The 17271-nt window shown below is 45.0% G+C and overlaps 1 protein-coding gene across 3 annotated transcripts; it reads right to left on the bottom strand.

The window, feature by feature from the left end:
• Positions 1–789: 789 nt before the first annotated feature.
• PRKAB2 (protein kinase AMP-activated non-catalytic subunit beta 2) lies at positions 790–17035 on the bottom strand. 3 transcript variants are annotated; one of them, XM_039224064.1, is made up of 8 exons: positions 16924–17035; positions 16440–16620; positions 12216–12382; positions 11295–11388; positions 10694–10814; positions 6671–6804; positions 5691–5759; positions 790–3401 (listed from the first exon to the last, which is right to left on the bottom strand). In XM_039224064.1, exons 2-8 carry the CDS (start codon positions 16593–16595, stop codon positions 3324–3326), a joined length of 819 nt encoding a protein of 272 aa, XP_039079995.1. In that variant the 5' UTR covers positions 16596–16620; positions 16924–17035; the 3' UTR covers positions 790–3323. The 3 variants fall into 3 exon arrangements, with proteins under 3 accessions (XP_039079995.1, XP_039079994.1, XP_039079993.1); XM_039224063.1 differs by having other exon boundaries at positions 16891–17035; XM_039224062.1 differs by lacking the exon at positions 16924–17035 and adding an exon at positions 16788–16871.
• Positions 17036–17271: the final 236 nt, after the last annotated feature.

A 17271-nucleotide genomic window follows, 5' to 3' on the forward strand; every position in this document is an offset into this window, starting at 1 on the left:
AGACTATTGCATATCATTTTTAGTTGAGGTCAAAATTTTAAAAGCCCTATTTCCCCAATTAGAAGCAGGAGATTCTGTCATTAGTATGTCTCCTTCATTTACACGCAGATTAACAGAAGCCCAGCCTGGAGGTAAAACTTCTTTCCAAACTTCATTTTAGCAGCATTCGAGCAGTACTGACACTTCGCAAAGGTTTTTTTTTTCTCAGACCCATTAGGGTCGACAAGAGACCAGAGATCACTGGAGGCCTGGATTTGTACAATCCCCTCATAATCTTCTCTTGGATTCTTCCTTTACAGGGTTTCTCTACCACGTAAGCATTGTTTGTTTGTTTTTTTAAAGCCAACACTCTTGAGGCCAGGTATGCCCATAGGGGGTGTTACATACAGTGATCAAATTCCATTCAATTCTAAGCTTAATGCAAGCGAATAACCATGACCCTATCAGCAAGAGGACTGACTTGTTATAGGTAATGTTTGACCTGAGACTCTGGGAAAGTCAGCTTGAAGGTAAAGCAGAATTCAGAAGAAAGGGTAGAGAATAGAACAAGAGACAAAGGGAGGCTTTACACAGTAGGTTCTATACAGTGAGATCCAAGGATCCAGTGTGTTAGGTCTCATTTCATTAGGAAAAAGGCTGTAATAGTTCTGAGTTACTCAAGCCTTTATTTCCTAGCATCCTCCTCAGCTCAGTCACTCTTCCTTTTCCCCACAACCCCCCAAATCACGATGCAGTTCTTAAAGGGTTAGCCCTCCTACAGAGTTTCTAATTCTTCTAGCTTTGATTCTGTGAAACTCCTGTAGGTTTAAAAAAAAAATTTTTTTTTTTTTGCCTTTATTCATTTTCGAAATCTGCCAAGCTCTCTTTTGCAGAAAAAAAACTATCCCTTTAACCAACATAAAAGAATGAGTGGGATGTACTCTGGGCTACCTTCCTCCTTTCCTCTCTACCTTCTAGAACAGTTTTCTGGAGACAGACTGTGACAGGCTCCTCAGGGCCACAGGTATGTGAGCAATGCAGGGAAGGGACACTGCTGAAGGAGGCATCGCCCAGATCCCCTTGCCTGTCCCCTTCCATACCAACTGGTGGGCTCTCATGTCACATCTGGCCAAAAGATTACCTCAGGACTTGGGAAACTGACACTCCCTGCACATTTCCAGATCAGGGAGATTTGAAGGCCACCAGCACCAAAATCTAGCGTCACTGGAGTCAGAAGCGGTCACAGAAGCCTCTGGCTTGAGAAACTGAAGGGCTCTCTCTTCCTGCCCCACTCTACTGATACACCTGCGTAGAGTAAAAATTTTAATACACAAACACACAGGCAATCACATTTCAATACTGTTGACAAGAAAAAGGAGTGTAACAAAATCCTCCGTTTAGCCACCAAGATTTTGAATCCTCCTATGTGGGCTGCTTATTTAATGGGTAGTGGAAAAAACAGTAGTATAACTGAAGACAGTGTAGATCCTGAGAGCTGGTAAAAATAGGCTTTGGCCTAGATTTTTTAAATGACACACCACTCAAAAAGCGGTTGGGACCCTGAAAGGTTTCCCACACAAGTCTTCTGTTGCAGAAGGTGGCCTGAAGTGGCTAAAGCGGTATTTATACTCAGCAAGTAACCACCAAAGCACTTGGCCATTTGCACTCCCAGCAAAACCACCCCCCAGTGCCCTCCTGCCTCACTCCCAGGATCTAACAGCTCTACATAAACCCAATGACAGCTGTGTCATCAGCTTTGAACAGGACAGGAGGTAGCTAAACTGACCTATGGGTGCCCTTTCAGTGCGCCTGGACACGTCCTAACAGTGGAGGGGTCTCTCAAGCATCGAATTCGGCCTCCTTCAGAGTTGAACATTTAATTTGCATTTATCTGTAATGGAAGAGCCACAGATATTTGGGGAAAAAAGTTTTATCTCGGAACAACCCCAAGAGTGTGGCTTGAGTAGCTACTTTTCATTCCACAAATGGAAAGTCGCTGACCTCACTTCATCATCGAACACTTTAAAAAAAGAGAAAGACAAAGTGATTCCAGTAGCACTTGGTAAAGGGAAGCAATACTATTCATGTTAGGAACACCAGGGCTACTTTCTTGCTTCTTGGCCTAATGGATCTGGAAGTTGAAAGAACTTTCTAGGTGCACCCAGTGAACCTGAATCTGTATCTAGAACACTGTTTAGTGCAGTGATGTGCACAGGGGAGGTCACATTAACGTGAGACTGTTGAGGGCTAGATTACTACTTTCTTGTCAAAGAAAATCTTGGGAACCATTTATCAAGGGCCTAAAATTCTCCTATGTGGTCTCTTAAGAACAATGAAAAGGCATTTTTTTTTTAATTAAAGAAAAATGTAGGCACGTAAAAACTTCCCAAGGATGAAAGACATGAAAGCTTTCCCTGGTTCCACTCCCATCTTCAAAGCTGTCTGCTCTGTGAAAGAAAATATGGAAGCAGGGCCAGGCCAGGCAGGAGACTGGACGGGAATGTGCCAAGACAGCCCAAGCTGTGGCACTGCACAACACAAGAAAGCAGGCCTTCTGCAGTCCGCCTTTTATAACACTGAGACTTGTTTTCTTTAGTAGAAATTAAAATAAGTGGGAACCGAGTGGCCGGGCCTGTGCTGGATTAAAAAAGGAGACTTTCTGGCAGCCTTGGTCTCTGAGGTGGGTCTTACATAAAGGGGTCACCTGCCAGTGAGTCTTGTGATAGGGAAGGGTCAGGTATAGGACTGGAAGGAGGGCATCAGAGCAAGAATGAGAAATGAGAAGAAAAAGGGTTCCCGTTGGGCACCTGGTATCATAAAGAGCAGACTGTGCCGCACGCTACAGGAATACAGAGAACCCATGCAAGGGAAGCCGCCCCTGCCAAGGACACGCGGGGCAAAAGTCTGGCACAAGCCCATTCCTGGGAGAGCCAAGGTAGCCGTGACGGAATCTCTACCCAACAAGGATCCTGAGAGTTGGCTCTTCCTTCACTTTAGGAAAAAAGCTTCCTGTAATGGTCCTTCTGCAGCCCCCTGCACAGGTGTCGGGGAGTCCCCATGGGCAGAGAGAACACATCTAGCTAGGAGGCTCCCGTTAACCTTCCTCTTATATATGTATATGTATATATATATATATAATTTTTTTTTCTGAAAATAAATTCCATGAACTCATAAAGCTCTCATCTGCGATCAGATGCAAAAGCAGAGCACCCTACTCGAAGGCTCTGAAACACACATATCAGCCTCAAAGCAAATCAGCCTTCCAGTCTCAAGTGAAGACTGGTCGGGTCCAGAAAGGCAAGGGAGATGCTTCTCTTGAATCCCGGAGGCAGGAAGGGATCCCTTCAAATGGGCTTGTACAGCAGAGTAGTGACGTACTTCTTCTTGTAGCGATGGGTTGCACTAAGGACCATCACGCTGTCCTGCGGGAAAGAAATGTGCAGCTAATTCGTTAGTTTAGGCAACAGGTGGCTCTTCCCAGCCATCAGTCTTTCACAGCCACTCACTTTGAACTGAGACAGTTTGGTATTCTAGAAATAGGTGAGTTTTGGAGTCAATTCAACTTAAGTTCCAATCCTGACTCCTCCTGTAACTGTTTGTAGCCTTGACTAATCTATGTGATGCCTCTAAGCCTTTTTTCTCATCATTACAAAGGATAACACCTACCATTAAGGCGGCGCTGAGGATTATATGAGACTATCTAGCACAGCACCTGACACATAATAGGTGCTGAAGAAATATTAGTCTCCTACCTCACTCCTTTCCCCACCTCAAATTTGAATACTGGGGTTAATTAAAACTTGCATGGGGGAAAAATAAAGAAGTATTCTGACATTCATTTTTAGAAGGAAGTCTAAAACGCATTAAGAGAGGGCCATGATCCCCCTCCCGCCCTTTCCAAGCCCCAAAGCAGATCTAATTTCTATTTAATACCAGGGATGAACTGAAAAAGTTCATTCTAATCAAGAGGAAACTCAGGAATCCCTCTCTTTGAACAAAGTGGACCCCAAGATCTTCTTGGGAAAGGTATTCAAACCGCTGGATCAACTCCGAACAGGCTACACAACCTGACAGAACCAGGAATAAATGGGTCATAGGGCCAAGCAGAAACCCAGTAATCAAGAGGCTGACCTGAGTCAGAGTCAATATGAAGGGCAAGCGGTACTCGCTCCCTGGCTGTGTTACAGCCGAAGGGTGTGTGCCACAGGGGGGCAGGCCCAGGAACATCAGCTGATAGCCAAACAGCAGTGCCAAGGGGGCAAAATCCAGTCTCATCCCAAAGAACCCAGGCAAATTCAAGTGAGAAACCAGTCCATCTTCCTATTTCCCCGTATGCTGTAGTGTCTACCGTGAATGCTTCTCAGATTAACAGTCTGTGACCAGAGGTCGCCGATCACAGCCTAAATGTGACACAAGCGAGGCAGGAAAAAAACTCAGCTCCAGGAAGCGTTTGGTAAAAGTGAGGAGCGGGTGAGAGAAGGACCTACTTGGAGAGACCTGGTGCGGTGACCACCAGAAAAGAACATGGAATGAGGACAGCAGGACCTCAGTCCTCTCCCCGGTACTTACTGGCAACATGACCTTCTCTGAGCCTTAGTTTCTTTATCTATCAAACAGGGGTTAAAAATAATACTTACCTCACAAGGTTATTATAAAATTTAAATTCAATAATATATATTTGAAAAGTATCACATAATCTGTTAAAGGTTATATCAGTGATCTCCTTAACCTGGCTGCACATCCAAGAAATCTTAGCAGCTTAAAAGACAATTGCTGGGGGCTCCATCCCAGACTTACTGCAGAATCTCTGGGGACGCAGGCTTTGAATCCGTATTTTTACACACCTTCCCCGGTGATTCTGAGGATGCTGAGGCTAGTTTGAAAATTACAGGGCTACAGAAAACTTTACTCTGGTAGCCAGACCACGAAGACATGATGGGACTGAATGGGTATTTTCTACCCAGACTCCAAAGCAGCACAGAAACTGAGAACTCAGAGCAAATCTGGTCACATTTCTCCTTTATCTAGTGTAGAGGAGAGATGCAATCAGTGGGGTATGTGAGTGAAGCACCTGAGAGCAGCTCATATCCACCTTTAAAAAGCAAAAGCCTTGGTCATACTTGAGCATTCTCCAAACTGGAAAGATACACTTGCTTTGTCTGCAAATGAAATCCCGGTGCTATGAACTCTAAGTAGGTGGTCCAAAGGTGAAAGCTATTCAAAAACAAACCAGGAAGGAAAAAGGTTCATTCAATCACAGGGCAAATCAGCTAGCCAGAACACAGCATAGGGACTAAGATTTAAAATTAACACCCAGTGGGGCGCCTGGGTGGCTCAGTTGGTTGGGCTTCCAACTTTGGCTCGGGTCATGATCTCGTGGTCTGTGAGTTCGAGCCCTGCACTGGGCTCTGTGCTGACAGCTCAGAGCCTGGAGCCTGCTTCGGATTCTGGGTCTCCCTCCTTCTCTGCCCCTGCCGTATTCACACTCTGTCTCTGAAAAATGAAAAAAGCTTTAAAACTTTTTTTAAAAATAAATAAATAAACACCCAGACAAAAAAACCCCACCTGCTAGTTAAAAAAAAGAAAGTTCTCCTACAATTTGACCATTACGGCCAGCTGTAGCTTCAGTGAGGTAGCGAGGCAAGTCACCACTGGAGAGCGTGTGTTACCCCTACCCTCCTCGTCCGGGGGAGAGCCAGGTCCCCGCTCACCTTAATGGATAATGCATACAGATGGTTCAACATAACATGGTTGGGCTCGGGAAGCAAGGCTGGGTCACACTAAGAAAGAAAGAAAAAAAAAATCACTAAATGGGATTAAATGCACAATTTTAAACCAGTTTACTCTTCCTCAGAGCTCTCTGGAAACTGCTGAGGGGCGCCTGGGTGGCTCAGTCGGTTGAGCGTCCGACTTCGGCTCAGGCCATGATCTCACGGTTCGTGGGTTCCAGCCTCACGTCGGGCTCTGTGCTGACAGCTCAGCACCTGGAACCTACTTCGCATTCTGTGTCTCCCTCTCTCTGCCCCTTTTCTGCTCATGCTCTGTCTGTCTCTCTCAAAAATAAAGAAACATTAAAAAAAAACTGTTCAGAAACTCTAAACTAGAATGTAGATTTCTTTTAAATAATATACTCACCCTAGTATATATCAACCATTTGTTCTCATTACAGAGAATTAGGAAAATTCGGAGTCCAGGGCAAACTCTAACCCTTAACATCTATTTATCTCCCTTAATAAAAGCTAAAACAAAAATCTTGCCCATAACATGTACAGAAGATTTGTGTTAGTAGGTAAAAAATAATCTTAGTGGGAACCAAGTGAATTGACTAGAGATATCAATTATACGGGGGAAAAACCCAAACCCAAACCCCTTATGCTCCTTTTGTATACCCCAACTGATAAATATGCCTTATCTTCTGTTGGAATAGAAGTCCCAGAAACTGGTTCTAACAAACCATGGTTCTGGGTCTAATGTATTATGATCAGAAGATAACTATGAATTTTGATATCAATGCCTGGAAAAGTAACAACTCAGCTCTGGAAAAGAGGATCTGTATGTAATGCTATTGCTACATATGTGATTTATATTCTCAAAACAGCTCTGTAATAATCCTGACCTCTAGGATTACTGACTTTGCTCAGATGGTCCTAGTAACCCCCAGAGGCCCCAGCAATCCTTTCAGGATACTCACAGATATATTAGTGTCCTTGTTAAGAATAACTTGAAGAAGGTGAGGAGGTAGGATGGGTGGGGATTTGAATCTCTCCTCGGATCGAAACACGTACATCTCTTGACCGTAAGGCCCTGGAGGAGAGCTGGAAAGGTCTGGAAGATATTTACCCAAATATAAGGGAAAGTTGGAAAACTAGTAAAAGTGCATGAAAAAAACTGTCAATACATGGCAGTTAATATTAAATATGGCAGAAATCATTGATCATAAACTTATAACCTGCTGGCTCTCCAAATGTAAGGCAAAGAAAGAGTCGGAGTCATCCTGAACCTGAACCATGAAATTCCTCAACACGGCAACATGACGTGGAGGACAGAGGGGGGATGAGGAGTAAAAGCTGTAGCTTCAGAGAAGAGTTACTCTATTGATCAGTTGTATGACCTGGGACAAACCTTCCTGCTACAGTCAGTTTCTTCATAAAATGAAAGTAATATCTCTACCCTATTTCACAATGTTTTTATGGCAATCAAATGAGATAACAGATGTGACAATGCCTTGTGAATGGTCAATGTGAAAAAAATTAAGATTTCTTTTTTTTTTTTTTTTTTTACATCCAAGCAACAGACAACAAGGATATAAACTCTTAGGACTGCTGAGGCTACACTGATAGCAACAGTAAGGACAAGATTACTAACAAGGAAGTAGTTGTTAGGGAAATGTAAACCAAAACCAGCATTAGATACCACTTCACACTCATTAAGATGGCCACAATAGGGGCGCCTGGGTGGCTTAGTCGGTTAAGCGTCTGACTTTCGCTTGGGTCATGATCTCGCGGTTCGTGGGTTCGAGCCCCGCGTCGGGCTCTGTGCTGACTGCCAGCTCAGAGCCTGGAGCCTGTTTCAGAGTCTGTGACTCCCTCTCTCTCTGACCTTCCCCTGCTCACACTGTCTCTCTCTCTCTCTCCTAAACATAAAATAAAAATATTTAAAAAATAAAAAATAAAAAAAAAAGATGGCCACAATATAAAAGACACAATGATAATTGTTGGTGGGGCGCCTGACTGGCTCCGTCGGTTAAGCTTCTGACTTCGGCTCAGGTTATGATCTTGCGGTTCGTGAGTTCAAGCCCTGCACTGGGCTCTGTGCTGACAGCTCAGAGCCTGGAGCCTGCTTTCGATTGTGTGTGTGTGTCTCTCTCTGCCCCTGCCCCGCTTGTGCTGTGTGTGTGTCTCTCTTTCTCTCTCAAAAACAAATAAACATTAAAAAAAAAATTTGTTTTTAAATAATTGTTGGTGAGGATGTGGAGTACTACCTGTTGCTGGAGGGAGTGAGAAATGGTGCCAGTAGCTTCGGAGAACAGCTGGGCAATTCCTCCAAAAGTTAAATGTGAAGTTCTCACATGGCCCAGCAATTACACTCTTGGGAAATGAAAACATGTTCACACAAAAACTTGAGCACAATGTCCAGAACAGCGTTGTTTATGATAGACAAAAAGTGGAAACAATCCCAATGTCCATCAGCTAACAGGTAAACAAAATAGTCTATCTATACAGTGTAATTTTATTAAGTCACAAAAAGGGGTGAAGTATTATTATTATTTTTTTAAATATTTTTTTATTTATTTCTCGGAGAGAGAGAGACAGCGTGAGCAGGGGAGGGTCAGAGAGAGAGGGAGACACAGACTCTGAAACAGGCTCTAGGCTCCGAGCTGGCAGTCAGCACAGAGCCCGACGCGGGGCTCGAACCCACGAACCACGAGATCATGACCTAAGCGAAAGTCAGACGCTTAACTGACTAAGCCACCCAGGCGCCCCAAAAAGGGGTGAAGTATTATTAACGCCCCTGGGTGGCTCCATGGGTTAAGCATTCAGCTCAGGTCATGAACTCGTGGTTCATGAGTTTGAGCCCTGCTTTGGGCTCTGCACTAACAGGACAGAGCCTGCTTGGAATTCTCTCTCTCCCCTTCTCTCTCTGCCCTTTTCCATTCTCTCTCTCTTTCTCAAAAGTAAATAAACTTTAAAAAAAAAAAAAGAGTCAAGTACTGATACACATTGAAACATGGATGAACTCTGAAAACATGCTGAGTAAAAGAAGCCAGACATCAAAGATCATGTACTGTGTGATCCCATTTATATGAAAGGTCAGAATAGGCAAATCCATACAGATACAAAGGAGACCAGGAGACTGGGTGAAAGAAGAAAGATCAAAAGCATGCCTGTCCTCCTTCTGTACAGTTACGGGTAGATGTCGACCGCTGACCGGCTGCTTTGCCAGAATCACACAGCACCATGCAAGCGGTCTCGTCATTTAATTCAGGATTAGACTCTCGCTGATCACCGCCCCACCGGCCAAGAAGAACGTCCAACTTTACATTCTGAGCTTATCTAATAAAAACGGTATTTTTATGATTTTCACAGACAGACAATTATGATGCCATGGACAGGTCTGCTGGAAGCCACACCGTGTGTGCCCTGATATTCTGATCCACCCGACTCAAGGGAAAAGGCTGAAGGACCTGGCTGTGAATCCCTAGCCGGCGAGTGGCAGGGGTTGGCTCTGAACTCCAAAAGGAAAAGTGCACTTACTGGGAACACAGCACACAGCTCTTTGGGCTGGTACAGCCTTTACTGCCATGTAACAGACTGGTGACTGTGAGTGTGGTAAGCAAATCACTCTTCAGATGCTACAGCCAATGTGATGGAAGCCGTGGAAAAAGTAGTATTTGGAGAAACAAAAAGATGCAGGTCTTTTCCTCTACCAAGGAATTTTCTTTTAACCAAAAACTTATAAAATTTCAGTTAATATACGCAGAAAGAACCCTTGCCCCCCGCCCCAAGACTGCCATACTTGGAGGGCCCTATAAATCTGCCAGCTAAGCTATCAGCCTGGCAGGATTAAGCTAATGCATCTAAACAAGGCAAACCAGACACAACTAGCCTTGGCTGGATGATACTGCCGAAGGGTCAGTGAAACCTTGAAACATTACTAGAAATAGGTTTTTATCTTACTTTTTATGTATTTTTTTTGAGAGACAGTGCAGGCAAAAGTCCATGAGTGAGGGAAAGGCAGAGGGAGAGGGAGAGGGGATCTGAAGCAGGCTCCATGCTCAGCGTGGGTCCCAGTAAGGGGCTGTTTTCAATAAAACAGAAAACAGAGTACGTTGCATGTAACAAAGGCACACATTCTGCTATGAGACTTGTGGTACAGGTGTGTGCGTTTAGGTGCGGGGGAGAGAGAGAGAGAGAGAGAAGAGGGGAGGGGGAGGGAGGAAGAGGGAAAGAGAGGGAGAGAAGGAGGGAGGAAATTGGGTAACAATGAAAAACAAAATGTGCTGCTGTAGATCTTGGTTAAAAAGTTCGAAATGAGGGCGCCTAGGTGGCTCAGTCAGTTAAGCATCCAACTTTGGTTCAGGTCGTGATCTCATGGTTCGTGGGTTTGAGCCCCATGCTAGGCTCTGTGCTGACAGCTCAGAGCCTCGGCCTGCTTCAGATTAGATGTCTCCCTCTTTCTTCGCCCTTCCTCTGCTCATGCTCTATCTCTCTCAAAAAAATAAATGAACATTAAAAAACAAAAGTTTAAAATGAAATTCACTAGACTTAAGTTTTCCTGGTTTCAGAGGAGACCTAAATGTTTACATATACACACATACATAAGACATATGTATGATTCACATATATGTATTACATATACATATTACATATGTATGTGTATATGAAACATATATAGGATTCAGAAGATTCCTGAGGAGGAAAGGAAAAAACAAACAAGGTGCACTTGAGTGGCTAAGCTTGTTGTGCGTCTGACTCTTGCTTTTGGCTCAGATCATGATCTCAGTTCATGGGACTGAGCCCCATGTCAGGCTCTGCACTGACAGCAAAAAGCTTGCTTGGAATTCTTGCTCTCTCTCTCCCCCCCTCCCCCACTCATGTTCGCTCTCTCCCTCTCTCAAAATAAATAAACATTAAAACAAACAAAAACTACCCTTGGGAAAGAACACGCATTGTGAGAAAAACACATCAAGAAAGAGCAAATACTACAAAATTACCTCGACAAGATGTCTCTGAGCTTTCCATTGAATCGAGCTTTAAAGCATCAAACACCTCAAAGTCAGATTTCTTGACATGGATCAGATTGTTAATCGTGCCAAGCTGACTGGTCACCACAGGCTGAAACAATGAATGGAAAAAACTCAGAAACCCGGTTTCAAACTCGTCTCTTCCATTTAACCTCCCACTTTATTTTATTTATTTATTTATTTATTTATTTATTTATTTATTACTAGGAGAGAGAGAGAGAGAGACAGCGTGAGCAGGGGAGGGTCAGAGAGAGAGGGAGACACAGACTCCGAACAGGCTCCAGGCTCTGAGCTGGCAGTCAGCACAGAGCCCGACGTGGGGCTCAAACCCACGAACCGCGAGATCATGACCCAAGCGAAAGTCGGACGCTTAACCGACTAAGCCACCCAGGCGCCCTTAACCTCCCACTTTAAACAGGTCCTGCTCGCCACGTCCATCTTTAATCGGGAGAGAAACCCTCCAGTGTGGGGGCCCATCAGTCCTGACAGCAGTGACAGCTGACCCCAAAGGGAGTAATAGTCAAAAGCACACAGTTAAGTTCATGGTTACCCTTGGAAATCAAGGCCTTACCTCTGACGGATCGTGAACCCACTGTCCATCCACAAAAAACTTGTACTGGTGCTCTCCCTCAGGGAGGTCTAAGATGGCAACAAAGTCATTATGGCTACAGAAGAAAACAGAATGTTAAACAGGCCGAGTTCCTATTAGCGGATGGAATTTAATGTAAAAACCACGAGACATTCACATCATGCCAATAATCTCACACATTCCTAAGCAGCTGTCTCCCCCGGAATAAAAAACCATTTATAGACCCATTCTCCTTTTCTGTATCACCTTGAAGACATATTTGCCAGCCCCTCCCAATAAATTGAGTTCTTAACTACTATCTGGAAGAGAATAATAGAGATGTTAATCCCCCAAAATGGTTCAGCCGAGCACAGCGGATTTGCTTCAGCAGGAACAGCTCCCTCACAAGTGTGAAGAAGAGTAGGTAGCTTCCGGATGCAGAAGTGCCTCAGTTACCCTTTCCACATTTTCGTGAGCAGTTTCTGAAAAACGATCTACATGTAAAGGGCCATTCTGTTCACCAAATAATTCATTATTTCTCTGCAAGCAACAGCTCACATTACTGACCAGAACGTCACGTGGTGATTTGTTTTGAAGCAGAAGTCCGAACGAGCGGACTCGGCTAGCAACAGAAGAATTCCCACAAGCACAGACAGGACTTGTGTGAACAGTCCTGAGGAGTGTACCCACAAAGTCATTACCGTAAGTGCCTCTGAGGCGATGATATTCTAACTGGTCAAACATCTCTGACTCACTGTGAGGCTTAAAAAAAAAGTCACAAATATAGTCATTGGTCACAGACAATGTTCTAGAGAGAGTCCCCAGCAGATGGAGAGGAGCAGTCCAGCCAGGTCCCTCTCTGAGACAGGAAATCAGGTCTCTGCTCCTGGACCCTATAGACTCAACCAGGACACTGGTCTTCACCTCTTAATCAGTGGGATCTTGGTGCTCCAATTGTTGAAGGACCCAGAGATGAAGACCTCCTTGCCACCTTCAGACCAGCGGATAACAGTGGGCCGGGCCTGCTGCGTAGGCTTTACAGAGTCCTCCAAATCTTGTTGCCATGATACAAACTCTTTGTCCCCAGGGAGCTGTAAGAAAGATTAGGTCATCCCTAAATTGTGACCCAGGAATTCTTAAAAGATCACTTCCTTCCCCCTAGGGTACAGAGGGGGTGCTAGGTTTCTGCTAAGGATCAGTAAGCCTTGAAATTGGCAACTAAATCAGATTTTGAACAAACTATAGAAAAAAAACTCATCTAGGACCAAAATGGTCAAATGGCTTATGCTCAAAGATTGCCCAAATCACAGCCTAACATTAGTCTGCATACATCACCCACCCTTTCAGGGAGATCCTTAGGATCTCCCTTTAAAAAAAAAAGAAGGGGGGGGCGCCTGTGTGGTTCAGTCGGTTGGGTGGCCAACTTCGGCTCAGGTCATGATCTCACGGTCTGTGGGTTCGAGCCCTGTGTCAGGCTCTGTGCTGTCTGCTCGGAGCCTGGAGCCTGGAGCCTGCTTCGGATTCTGTGATGCCCTCTCTCTCTGCCCCTCCCCCACTCAAGCTCGGTCTCTGTCTCAAAAGTAAAATAAACATTAAAAAAAAAAAAGAGGGGAAGCTTACTCTCTGTTACCAGATTAACTCATAGGCAAGCAATTATGACATGTTTCCGAGTGCCTCTTAAGAGAAAAAATATGAGAACAAAATATGCTTCTATAAAAAGCAATAAAGTTAGCCATGTATTTTTCACCTGTAAATATCAACAGGTTTCAATGATCAGTGGTAATGGAAGTTAGAGATACAGAAATTTATAAATAATTCATAACCTTCATTTTAGCTAATAGGTTACAAAAAGGACAATAAAAATATAAAAAATCATTATCATTGGTTTCTTAAATTTGGGGAAGTGTTCTGCCAAGCTTATACTAATTATTTCAGGGGTAGGGATGAAAATTCTGGACCCTCAAGGAGTATCAGATCAAAACCCCAGCTTCCTTTAACAAAAGTGGTTCCAATGACATCTGTTGGATTCTAAAAAACAATTGGCTCCTTACTTAGTTTCTTTGCATTACCATCCTTTAGAACGAGAGTTGGCAGACTACGGCCAGGAAGCCAGATGCTTTTATAAATAAGCTTTTATTGGAAAAGAGCCACACACATTCATTTATATTATCTACAGCTGCTTTCACGCTCTAGTAGCAGTATTGAGTGGTTGTGACAGAGCCTATATGGCCCACAAAGTCTAAAATATTTTCTGTCTGGTCCCTTCCAGAAAAAGTTTGCTGACCCCCACTTTAGACTAGCTTAAATGACTTTGGTATATAGGACTGTACTGTATCAAGTCAAAACATTAGCAAATAAAATAATGTGGGTTAAAAAAAAAGGATTAACTTATTCACTTGGGCTTTACTTTCCAAATGGCTAAGGTAGTCTACCTTCTATACTGTCTCTCTATATTCCTCAAGACTACACTATGAGACAACCACGAACAGCATAAGCCAAAGTAAACAGAGAAACAGAATTGAAGGGATTTTCATATTACATATGTGACTTATTGAAGGGACTTTCATATTACATAAGTGACTTAAGTGAAAACTTTGATCTCCATCTTCTTAAAGCAATGCACTCTTGCCTCACTGGCTGCCTTAAAATCACAGAAATTTTACATGTGCCTAAAAGGAACTCAGATTCTGATTTAGATATAGGGCCTAGGAATCTACTTCTCAAAAAGGTTCACAGATAATAAGAATAATACTGTGATTAAGGTAAAATAAAGAAAGAACCTCATCTTCAGAGATACATCCTAAAATATTTACAGGTAAGAGAATATTTGCGAGGATGTCTGGAATTCGCTTCAAAATAATGGTGGGGGGGAGAGAGTGGATTGGGGTCAGATGATATAAATTTGTTCACAATCTGATCATTACTTAAACTGGGTGATGGGTATATAGGAGTTCGTTACACTTTTTTCCCTACTTTGAAACATGGAAAATGTTTCCAACTTTCCATACAGTGTTTAAACAAATCTCGAGTGATTCTAATGTGCGAATAGGATTGAGAACCACTAAAGGAGTCCACCGAAGAAGACTGGCATTTGAAGGAATGCAGGCCCCACTGACACTGTTCCTATGAGTTACTTTCATGTTTTAGTATTTTCAGTTTAGAATTTGAAAGCTACAAACTATTAATATGCCACTTTGGAAGAAAGCCCTTCCACATTTGACATGACATTTCCGAGGCAGGCCTGAGTGCAGCTGACTAGCGGAAAGACCATTCACTCCAAGTTAAGCAGTCAGCAAAATCATCAGGAAAAGAGGCAAAACAATGAGAATTAGAGTTAGAAAAGGTTTAAGTAAAACACTGAAGGACAAAGTAAAGAGACTAGCTTGAGAACTGTAAAATGTTAGACGTAGAAGACACCTGAGGAATTATCTGAACCGATTGTCTTACAAATGACAAGACTGAGGGAAGGGAAAGAATGACCCCAAATTGGTTCCATTTCAGATGCAGGAACCTGGCTTTTATTCAAGACACCAGTGACTGCAGCCACAGTGTGACAAACACACTCACCGTACTTAAGTCCTGAGTCATCGATGTAGGAAAAGGGTAAAATTAGGTGGACCACCTTGAAAAAGCTTTCAAGAAGAAATGCAAGTGACTGGGCAGACAGCTCATATGCTGAGGAAGAAATCCTGAAGTGGGAGGAGGGAGAAAGGAATGAAGGAGAAACACCAAGACGTGGTCCTTTTCATCACCCTGACTAAGATCTTTTTCTGTAGTTATGTTCTCAACTAGGATTCAAGAAAACAAACAGAATCCAAATTTCATGTGCCACCAATGGGGCAAATCATTCTTTACTCTGTAATACAAACTCCAGTTTGGTGAAAGGTTTGTAGTGATTAACAAAAACATTGGGGCGCCTGGGGGGCTCAGTCAGTTAAGCATCCAACTTCGGCTCAGGTCATGATCTCACAGTCTGTGGGTTCGAGTGCCGCGTCAGGGTCTGTGCTTATAGGTAGCTCAGAGCCTGGAGCCTGTCTTCAGATTCTGTTTCTCCCTCTCTGTCTCTCCCCTGCTCACATTGTCTCTCTCTCAAAAAAAAAAAAAAAAAAAAAGAATAAGTAATTTAAAAGATAAAAATAAATTTAAAAAACATAAACAACAAAACAAACAAACATCAAACATACCCCAATCTCTGTTTTTCTACCTCATTCCACTCGGACTGTCTGCTGACAGCTATAAGTGTGACTGGGAACATTAGGCTGGTAATCACATCGCTGTCAGCTCCATCTATCTCTGCCGGTGACCACATGTTGCCACTTTTCTGAAAGTCCTTGGATTTGAGATCAAGGTCTCCGGACAGCTGTGGGCTGTCTGTTTTCAACGATGGTAACATTATGAACTACCCGGAAGTCGAGAATTCCTGGGATCATTTGCTCTCCCACTGGAGGAGCAGCTGGGCGTGAAGGAAACACCATCTCAGCTACCCCAACTATAAAGTATGAGATGAATGCTGAGCAGTCAACCAAAGCAGGTCCTTTATTGATCCCCAAGATTAGGAGAATGTATCAAATAAGCAAGTGGTTGCATGGCTCACAGCCCTGCCTAGGCGAAGAGGATCAGAAGTGCTGAGTTCTTAACAATACCACGCTGTATGTTAACTAACTTGAATTTAAATAAATTAAAAAAGAAAGAGAAGGACTGAGTTCTTAGAAAGGCAAAATGATACTGATCCAAGAAAAATAAATTCACTTACCCACCTCAGGGCAAATTTGAGAAACTGCCGCCTATGACCAGCACCTCAGGCAACCTACCCTGTGAAGTTTCCCACTAGGGCTTACAACCTATAAATTCATCAATACTCTAGAAGAGGGCACCTGCCCGTTAGGAAAACCAGGGATTGGAGGGAGGGGTCTACAGTCCCCATCGTAATCGTGACCAGCAGATTAGTCGAACAACAAAAACTCCGCCTCTATCCTAATTTGAGGCAGCACCGCAGGAGTAGTTACCATCCAACGTCTCCGTGCCCGAAAAATCCCTTTAATTCAGAAAACCGTAAGCTAGGTCAGTGTGCTAAGAAACCAAGGGAGGAGGAGCGCCGACACCCGGCCCGCTGCAGCGGCGCCCGCCGGGGGCGTGGGGAACGCTCACCTTGGAGTCCGGCAGGCTGAAGACGCCGGGATCGTCGGTGCTCCCCACCATGATTTTATGCTCCTTGCCCGGCGCATGGCCGCCGGCGCCCTCGGCGCGTGAAGCCTTGGCGCCGTGGCGCTCCCCAGCCACCCGGTCGCTGGTGGTGTTTCCCATGGCTGGAGCTCGAGTCGGGGGCCACCTGCCGTGGGGAACAACACGGGACTAGGAACACCCCCGGCGGCCGCGTCAGGGGCGCCCCTGACTCCGCCCCTGCGCCTGGGGACCCGGGCAAGGGAATCCCCGCCCCAGGGAAGCCGAGCCCGGGGACCTTTCCTTGCCCAGCCTCCACGGGCGCCTGGAGCCCACCTCCCTCCAAACCCTCGGGATGCGCGCTGCTCAGGAAACCCACTTTCGGGAACTCCCCGCATTCCCTGCGCGCACTGCCCAGGCGCGCCCCCTCCCCAATCACCTCCCGCGATGCTCTCCCTCCTCCCCCAGCCACCAGTGCGATGGTTGTTCAGCGGATGAGGCCGCCAATAAAGTTATTGAAATTGAAGCCGCGCCCCGGGCTAGCGATCCGGGTTTCCTCCTAAAATGGCTACAAGGCCAGTGGCGCGAGGCCCGCCCCGCGCGCGTTCCCTGCGGCCGCGCGGCGACGGCGCCTGGAGCTCGCCGGCCTCTCTAGCCGCCAGCGCCTCGATGGTGGGCAGCCTCCTGCGCCAGGCGGGGGCGCCCGCTCCGCAGTCAGCGTCGCGTCGGGGCTGGGAGGTCCGCTCGGCGGCCGAGGACCCCGAGGACCGGGAATCGATGTGGCGCTCAGCCCCCGGGCCTTCCTTTCGGGGCACAGTCT

Source organism: Hyaena hyaena, unplaced genomic scaffold (genome assembly GCF_003009895.1).
Source record: "Hyaena hyaena isolate Hyena2069 unplaced genomic scaffold, ASM300989v1 scaffold_1529, whole genome shotgun sequence".
Taxonomy (NCBI): Eukaryota; Metazoa; Chordata; class Mammalia; order Carnivora; family Hyaenidae; genus Hyaena; species Hyaena hyaena.